At 42.2% G+C, this 9561-nt stretch overlaps 1 protein-coding gene across 11 annotated transcripts in view; it reads right to left on the bottom strand.

The window, feature by feature from the left end:
* Positions 1-9561, bottom strand: part of STON2 (stonin 2) — a 177567-nt gene that overhangs the window by 63793 nt on the left and 104213 nt on the right. For 7 of the 11 annotated variants that reach the window (XM_030930300.1, XM_030930297.1, XM_030930296.1 and 4 more), the window contains one exon: positions 2312-2482. The exons of the other annotated variants lie outside the window; for them this stretch is intronic. In XM_030930300.1, coding sequence (XP_030786160.1) covers positions 2312-2482 — 171 coding nt within the window. The remainder of the gene's footprint in view (positions 1-2311; positions 2483-9561) is intronic. 11 annotated transcript variants of the gene reach the window in all.

Here is a 9561-nt window from a genome sequence, read left to right on the forward strand (position 1 = left end):
AACATACCAAACAGGCCATGAATGGGAGTGTATGACAGATGCACCTGAATGTGTTCAGAGTTCTGAGCTAAGGATTCTGGGAGCAACCAACCCAAAGATCCATTCCTTATCCATGAGGAACATCTGAAGCTCCCATCCCATCCCATGGAACCTGGACCATACAGGGGATCAATGCCTTTTGATTTGGGTCAAATGAAGGTTGCCAGGTGGAGGTTAGGGGGAGGGGGTTAAGTGAAAATGCTATATAAACTGCATGTTTTTGCTTTTCGTAAGTGGTTGTGGTTTTCCTGTTCAGCCTGCTGCGACTGGACCGTCCCTCTACGTAAGTCACCCCTAATAAAAACCTGTCATGTTTGCTGGCCCTGGGTCTCTTCTTCCACCTCTTGAATTGGTACCATCCCTACTGAAGTTAACAGGGGCCTGGCACTACATGGAGGAAATGTTGCCAACACTCTTCTAACCTGTATTCTATTGCTGAGCACTGATTCTGGGAGAGAAGCACGTTTGGGGTGGTGATGGTTTTGTACCGTAATGTGTAGTATCCAATGTACAAATGCCTATGAGAGTCAGGATGGCTATCAGTGCCGTTAACTGCATGGGCGACTTAGAGTGGCTTCTATTTGTTTTTTAATCACAACTGAAAAGTCACAAATTGGAACCAGCAGTCTCTAGGCAAAATCATCATCATGGTTCCGACCCCCCACTTCTTGCTCACTTGGCCTCTAAATAAGTGGCATTCTTGGATTGTCTTCTAATGAGCTGGCTGATGGGGCTGCAAGCAATCTATGCTTTCGATTAATCAGCCAAGGGGAAACTAGAGCCGCAAAAAAACAAACTACTGGCATTATCACCACAGGAACACTGGGCATGCCAATGATGAAGTATTGCTGATTTACCTCCAGCAAAAGACATACTGCACTTTCCTGAAACTTAGAAGAGGGGCATTCACCCTAAGAGAGAACTTTTCACCCTACCTGTGACCCTCCCCACTCATACCCTCACTCACAGCCGACTTCATAGTCTTCTTATATGCCAGGAAGTTCAGATGTGCCATCTTGGTACATTGTGTTTTAGGGCGATTTGCTGCAGCTCTAGAAACCTAGACATGTTAAGCATAGGCTGCTCTGTACAGGGAATCCTGAAGTTGCCTACACAGAGTCGCCTAAAACAAACCTGAGCTGCATATTCAGAGTCATCTGGCACAGGTCAAACCTTCACAGGTGTCATGGCAGTACCTCTGGTTTGGGCAATTTCTATTGCATTTCCCATACCGCTCTCCTATAAAACCCCTTAGCTCAGCATCCTCACACTCTGATATAAACACGATGTAATTCCTCAAATTTACTTTACATGTAGCCTCGTCTTTCCTACATTTTTATGAATATCTTGCCAGGTATTAAGTTTGAGCTGGGCCAGGAACCAGAGGCAGCAACTTTATTCCTTCACATGTCAGTGCAATCAACGGCTTGTGTTTAGAATAAATATTTGAGACACAGAAGCCTGTTAACAATACAGTGCTTGATTACTTTGAATTACTCTCTCACCCACAGCAACTGAGGGAGAGGGCCTTGGCACCAGCTCCCTGCACAAAACCTGCTTCCCAGCCTCCACCATTTGCCTCCCGACCATTCTCTCAAAGAATTCTCGACACGCTATACAAAGATCTCAGTTTTCTCCCTTAAATGCCACCCAAATTCCACATTGAACACAGACTTTTTTCTTCCCATAGCACGACAGATTTAATTCAATACCTCCATGTTCACAAATACTTAATTGGACTTACCTTGTAACTCTTTTCCTCAAACCCCACCTTGCATCTTTCGTTCAACACTTAACTCCTTTAAATAAAGGGCCTTTTTTGTTTGTTTGTTTGTTTGTTTGTTTGAGACAAAACATCATCTTGGTCTATTACAAAGCTATCGTGACACTTAAGCTTCATTTCCATTAGTCAGACGTGCCTATCTATTAAAATGTCCACAATCCTTCACACTTTTTCTTCCTCAAAACCTCTTTGGTAAGCAATATGGTGTTCTGTTTTGTTTTGTTTTTCTACAGTGCCAAAAGGGTACGCTGTACTAACTAGAGGTAATTAGTATGTTAAGTTTTCTTCCAAGGCCAGGCTATCGGGTTACAGCTTTCTAATAAACCCTCCTGCGAAAAGACATTTCTTTGTCTTGGGACCACCGAGAACTAACCAAACAAAACACCTTCCATTGTCTCAGAAACTCTGCCATCCAAACACAATCAAAAAGAAAAGCAACACCAAAGCAAATAAAATGAATGAAGTGTTCCTGCTGCGGGCAGCCCTTACCACTGGGAGCGGAGGCCCCCTCCGGACCCTCGTCGGGGTTCTGGCTCCTCCTGGGCTGGGGTGAGGGTGGTGAGGGGTCCAGGCGGTGGGTGTGGGTGGAGGTATGCTCCGAGCATGCTTGAACAGGACTCACTGCCGTCTGCCTGCCTGTCTGCCACTCGGTCCTCTTGTCTGGGTGGGAAGGGCCAAGATGAAAAAACAATGTGCAGGTTACTCACTGGCCTTCTCGGGCAGGCAGACACACCCAGGAGGAGGGAGAGGCCAGGCGCAGACAGGAGAGTCTTCAGAGGCTGAGCCTGAGATCTCCCTTCTGATTTCCTTTTGTGATTACTTCCTGAACTTTAAGCTCAGTCTGCATGGGCATGGGTACTTAGAGAGGCAAATAACACTTGGGTAATTAGATTCTAAGGGCTTAATGCAAAGGTTACTTGGAAAGGCAGTGCTTTAGCACACATCCTTTTGCATTTCACTCTGAAATTTGTTTCCTCTGAGTTGGAGTGTTAACACTGGCATAGGAAATGAGAGTGAAGAGTTACTCTGGGGCAGGGGTCTGGAAGAGCCTGGAGCAAGCAAACCTGGATGTGATTTAAACAATGAGTTTCTGGAGTCTCACTTTTAGATTGAATTTTAGAGAAACAGGATTCTCAACAGTCTCCTAGTGCCTGTGGACTTTGCCTTGTCCAAGAGGCACATTCTTGAAGTAGGTATCTATAAATCAAGATTTTAGAAATGGATTCACATTGTAAATGCAAGAATTTGTTATTTGATAGCCTGACCTCTGATTAATCCTGAAATGAAGCCTTTCACAAATGGATACTAATTTGTTGGTTTGGGAGGAAGCATGGGTGTTCATAAACAAAGGCATGGCAGTAATACAGCCTAGCAAGATGGAGCAGAGGGTGAAGGAACAGGTACTTGCCTCAATTAACCCTGAAAACGCACTTCCGAAGGAGGATAACTGTTCCTCTTTCACATGTGAGCACACTGAGAGCCAGAGGTTAGGGAACTTGGCTCGTGCTAGGCCAGCTAGTGAATAGGAGACCCTGGATTTGGACCCAGGTTTGCCTGAACCCAAGACCTGGTATCCTCCCACCATACAGCCAGGAATGCCCTTCACCACTCCAACACTCACCTTTCCTCCACCTGCAGCAGACCTAAGGCTAGATACCTTTCCTTCAATTTTTATAACTTTTCCAAAACTGATACGCCATGACACGTAATTCTGTGGGTTGTTAATAAGTGCAATAAAAGTGGAAAAATGTACTACGTAGGTTTCTCTACTGTAGCTTCTCATAGCCTTTTGTATGCTAATATATACATTGTGACTCTCCAGGTTCAGGACCTACAGTGTGCCACGTTTCCCTTTCCAAAGAAGGGAAGGGACCTTCTGAGTTTGGGAAACAGTATTATACAGATGTGTTGTTCTTTTCTCCTCTTTTTTTTTTTTTTCTGAACTTATAAAAAAATTCATTATAAAAACTTCAAACAGTATATAAGGGCATAAAATAAAAAGTAAAAAATTCTCTGTTATTCTTAACAATCAGTCCCATTCCCTAGAGGTAACCACTGTTAGCAATTTCTTATGTATCTGCTTCAGAAATGTTTATGTATATAAAGCATACATGACTATCCTCTTAAAAACAGCATAACTGGGATTAAAGGATACCGTGATGTGTTATTTGGCACTTAAAAAAAATTTAATGATACGTTTGAGATTTTCCACATCAGCATATAGAATTGCTTGGGCAAGTTAGAGTCAAGAAAAGTAAAAGTTAGGTCTAAAATATTGGATTACCACTTTACAGAAGCGTCCACAACATGGGCCACCGTATGCACAGAGGGGCAGACTAAGAAGGGAGAAAGAAGAGGGACTCACACCCCTTTAAACATGATTACAATTGAATAGATACTACACTTTTTTTACTCTATGGGTTAAAAAAAAAAGTGACAGAGAAACGAATTTCTTCCCTCTCCCAGCTCTGACTCTCACCCCAATGTATTAAATGAATAAAGCCTTACCCTCGACAACCTCAGCAATCAGTTGCTATGATTATCCTCATTTTACAGATTGAAAGAGCCATCTCAGAGTATGTACCCAGCACATAAGAAGGGCAAAATAAATGCTTGACATTTTATTAAAGAAGCAAACATGACATTGGCCACCCTGATTTTTGCCACACTGTGTTCCTAAAAGCCACACTATAAAGTGGATCCTATTGTCCCTTAGGAACAATGTTGTAATTGCAGGTTGTGTTCCAAGACTTCATGTTGTTTTCCTATAAATTCAAGACATAATCAACAAAATCTTGTAAAAACAGAGATACAACAATAAATCTCATAATCATGTAAAATAGTAAAATGATGTTCCATGACTCAGATTTTGTGAGATTGGCTCATACAACCCCTCCTTTTTACCGATGATGGAAAGAACATCCAGAAGATTGTGTGGATCTTCTCTAAAAGTATATACCTTGTTACACTGTCTCAGTAATGAAACAATTTTAAAATGTGCCCACATTTGAAACCTGCATTACACAAGGAACTCCATCATACTCTACAATGTACATACAAGCATGCTGTATCACAAATTTGACACAATATTAATATACAAGTTAGAACAGGCATTACTCATTTAACTAGAAATAGCTGACCCTGCCTGCCTCTTTAGAATTAAAAGGTCATTTGAGGAATGATTTGACTGACTCATTTCTTAGGAAAACTGTCGAGGGATAATGTGAATCAATACTTTCCTATTTTCTCAGTATATTTTTCTGTATAAACCAGAGGCTTTCAACATCATTCCATGGGTTTTATCCCTGCTAACACAGTTGCAGTAGTGTCTTCATAGCTTGAGATATTACTGGGGACCTTAGCTTGATTTGGGATGTAGAGCTTTGACCTGATCCTCCTGCACTCCTGCCAATTCTTTCTTTTTTATTCCTCCCCACCCACTGTCCTAAGTAAGGAAGCCAACATGGCAAAACCCCATCTCTACTAAAAATACAAAAATTAACCAGGCGTGGTGGCACGTGCCTGTAATCCCAGCTACTTGGGAGACTGAGGCATGAGAACTGCTTGAACCTGAGAGGCAGAGGCTGCAGTCAGCCGAGAGTGTGCCACTACACTCCAGCCTGAGTAACAGAGCGAGACTCCATCTCAGAATAAAATAAAATGTGAATTATAATGATTTAATATTATCCAGTATCCAGACAGTATCAAATTCCTCTAAATATGTCAAATATATTTTTTTATATTTTGTTCAAGTCAATACTGCAATTGGTTCATAGGTGTTGTCGTTTTATGTAAATATTCTTTTTCCATCTTTACTTTTTCCTTGCAATTTATTTGTTGAAGAACCTGGTTCTTTGCCAGAAAATGTCCCACAATCTACATTTTAATCATGGTATGACTTAACATGTCCCTCTCCCTTTGGAATTTAGAGTTAGATTTAGAAGCTTGATCGCATTTAGATTTGATTTTTGGACAGACTAGCTAGTTGAAAGGCAGTCTTATGTGCTTCCATCAAGAGGCAACTGGCGTTTGATAAGTTCTGGTATTTGTGCACTTAGCAGCCACTGAAAATCAATGGTTTGGTATTATTTCCTAGGGACTGAAAAATGATTTTCTTCCATTTCTTCCTCATTTATTAACTGGGATGCTATTAATACTAAGGTTTATACTTACATAAAATGAAAGCATACATTTCCTATTTCTGTTTTGGCCATGATATGTTAGACAGCATATATTTTTTCAACCTACATATTTCATTAAAATCTATTTTACCGAGAAGATTATTTGCTTTAATAAATAACTACTCAGATTTCTGTAAAACAACAACAACAACTGGAAAACACCATTCAGAAACCTTCAAAGAGTGGTGAAGGACTGGTCCACAGCACAGCACTCAAGTTCAAACCTAATTTTGTCACTTGTGAGCTCTAAGACTTAGGTCAAAGCTTTTCATCTTCTTACCCTGTTTTTTTCATCTATAACATGGAGATAATAAAGCCTACATTATAGTTTTTATGAGAATTCATGATCAAGTATGCAAAGAGTATGTTTCAGTGTCTGACAAATAGTAGATACTCAGTAAGTTGTAACCACTACTAGTTTCATCAGTTTTCCCCCACACCAAGCACAGTGTCTGGCAAACTGCAGCTGCTCAATCAATATCAAGTGAATAACTTCAGGCATGATTGGCTTTACTTTGTCTCAAGCTGATGGTGGCTTTAATAGTTCAAGATAATGGGAATATAGAAGCGAACAAAACAAAATCTCCATTCATGTACTCACATTTAATTGGCTGTAGGAATGGAAAGGGACATGATTTGCTCCCAGGTTCATTTATCCCAGTCAGCTATTTTGAACATAAGTACTACTGCTAAGCCACGGTTGAGGAACAGAATCAACTCAACTATATCTACAGAGAGGTAAGAAGACATCAATTTTCTCCAAAAGAAAGATGTACCAGCATTGATATCACCTTGACTTGGCCTGAGGTGCTTTGAGGGTTCACTCGGTGTACTGAGTTAAACTGTGTCCCTTGAAAAATAGGCTGATGTCTGCTAGTTTGGATGTTTGTCCTCTCCAAATCTCATACTGAAATTGGATCCCCAGTGTTGAAGGGGGGTGGCTAATGGGGGATGTATGGGTAATGGGGCAGATACCTCAGGAATAGATCAATGCCCTCCCTGGGGAGGCAAGGGGGCAAGTGAGGTTTCATTCTATTAGCTCCCACGAGAGCTGTCTGTCAAGAAAAGCCCGGCACCTCCCCTCTCACTCTCTCACAGCCTCTCTCACCATGTGACTTCTGCGCATGCCAGCTTCCCTTGTGCTTCCCACCATGAGTGGAAGCAGCCAGAGGCCCTTAACAGATGCAGATGCCAGAGCCATGCTTCTTGTACAACCTGAAGAACCATGAGCCAAATATCTTTTTCTTTATAAATTAACACAAAATGGACTATGATGTCGAAGTCCTAATCCGCAGAATCTATGAATGTGACTTTTTTTGGAAATAGGGTGTTTACAGATGTAATCAAGTTAAGACGAGGTCATATTGGATTAAGGTGAACCCTAAATCCAGTCACTGGTGTCGTTATAAGAAGAGACATAAAGACACAGGGGAAAACGTCATGGGAAGATGGAGACAGAGACTGGAGTTATGCTGCCACAAGCCAAGGAAAGCCAAAGACTGCCAGCAACTAGGAGAAACCCCACTGGCATGTTGACTTTGGATTTGTAGCCTCCAAGACTGTGAGAGAATACATTTCTGTTGTTTTCAGTCATCCAGTTTGCGGTAATTTGTGACAGCAGCCCTAGGAAACTAAAATATACAGTGAACTCAGACCAAAAGTATGGATCAACCAGCCTACCTATGGCTTAAACCGTTTAGTGGGAAAGACAGAGAAGGCGTGGGGGAAATCCTAGACAGGAGAACCTGAGTCAGCTTTAATTTGTCTTAGACCAGCTGGGCCCACAGCCGACTCTTCAAAGCTGCACAAGTACCAACAGGTAAGCCTGCTTTACCTGAAAGTCAGGTGGGCAGAAACCACAGGACTTGTTGGCACCGATATGTTAGGAATGAAAATGCCCTTTGTAGGGTAAGGGTAGTCTTCCTCCACAAGAGGGAGAGGGGGAATATTAACACCATCCCATGTTGGGGGAGAAGTACTTTACCCTAGGTATCCACCTATCTATCCTGTCGTATCTCAGGGAGGCTCTATGGCCTAATAAAAACATCTACACACTCTGACGTGGGATGCTCCTTAGCACTCCCCTGGTTATTCAACCATGCCAAGCCTCAGCATACCACCACCTCCTCTCGGCACCGTGAGAAGAATTCAATGCAATAAGGCAGTGGAGAATCTGGCATGTGAGAGGTGCTGGTCTGGCACCCTTTACAAAGCCATATCTGGATACTTGTGATGGTAAACAGTCATGGTGGCCACTCACAAACACTCCCTTTGTGTGCTAGGCACTGAGCTGGACACTGTGGAGACTGAGTTATGGTCTTTGATAAATGAACTGTGTAAGGGCTTTGGGATTTAGAGATGGTGTCTTTTTTCTCTTAAAATTTCATTTACATTATAGTAGTGTTTTATAATAAAATGTCTTAAAATTCTGATCTAATATTTTTAAAAAGAAGTGGGAAAAGCTGTCACATATTTATTTAAAATGTATTTTTTACAACATTGCTCAATTGTTCAGCAAGGCACAGCTGAATCTTGCCAAAGCACTAAGAGAGCCAGTGTCCACCCTCAAATTTCCCCTCACCCACACTGCACTCCAACACTGTCAGTAGCACATGATTTAGCACTTAATTGGTGGCTAATTATTGCAGGTGTGCTAGTTTTATTTTCCTAGCTTAGCTCCCTCAGGGCAAAAATTACCTCCTTTCACACCATCTATTAGCACCTACTCAGAAGTCCTGCATGACCAAGGTTTAGCTGGCCTTACAGACAGGACTATGCAACAGACTTCTCTCTACCTTTCTGGAGAACGAGCCATAATAAGCTGCTTAGTGATTAAGTTAGAGAAAGGAACGAAGCAGAAGAGACTATGACTAAGACCTGTGCTCACATTTGGGGTCTGCTAAATAATTTCCCATTGGTCCACTCTGAAATGGCACCACCAAAGCCATGGGGCAAAACATGCAGGTGGTACTCAGCGATCCAGCTATGGGTCAAAAGCACCTGAGAAACCGGTGTATATGTGTGCAGGCTTGTGTGTGCACGTGCAGCGGCATGTGTACATACCTCAAGGCTAAAGCAATTCAAGCTTTTCTCTTCCTGAGATAAAAAACCAGCCTTTCTCAGTGACTGCTACACCGTATTATTTCTTTATGACTGCCACAGATGCTTTGGGTACTTGCCGGAAGCAAGAAAAAGACTTTAGCCCCATGTGTCTTTGGAAACTGTGGATAGAAGAATTATGCGCCAGACACTGCGCTAATTTCTTTACATTTGTTCTTTTAATTATTCCACTCAGAGGTTCTAGGGGGTTGGACCAACCCCATTTCACTGGCTGGAAAACTGCCTAGAAAAGGCAGAGCCAGGACTGGATCTGATGTGTCAGTGACTCCAGCACAGACTTCTGCATGACCACAGTTCAATACTATTGGGAGGGAGGGGACAGAGCCACGAACCAGTATCAGGCAAAGTTGTTAGACTCTAGACATTTTCCTCCCATACCCTCATCCGCTGCCCACCAATAGAAACAATGAACTTTCACGGGAGACCCTCAAATCACTT

This window comes from Rhinopithecus roxellana, chromosome 5 (assembly GCF_007565055.1).
Source record: "Rhinopithecus roxellana isolate Shanxi Qingling chromosome 5, ASM756505v1, whole genome shotgun sequence".
NCBI lineage: Eukaryota > Metazoa > Chordata > Mammalia > Primates > Cercopithecidae > Rhinopithecus > Rhinopithecus roxellana.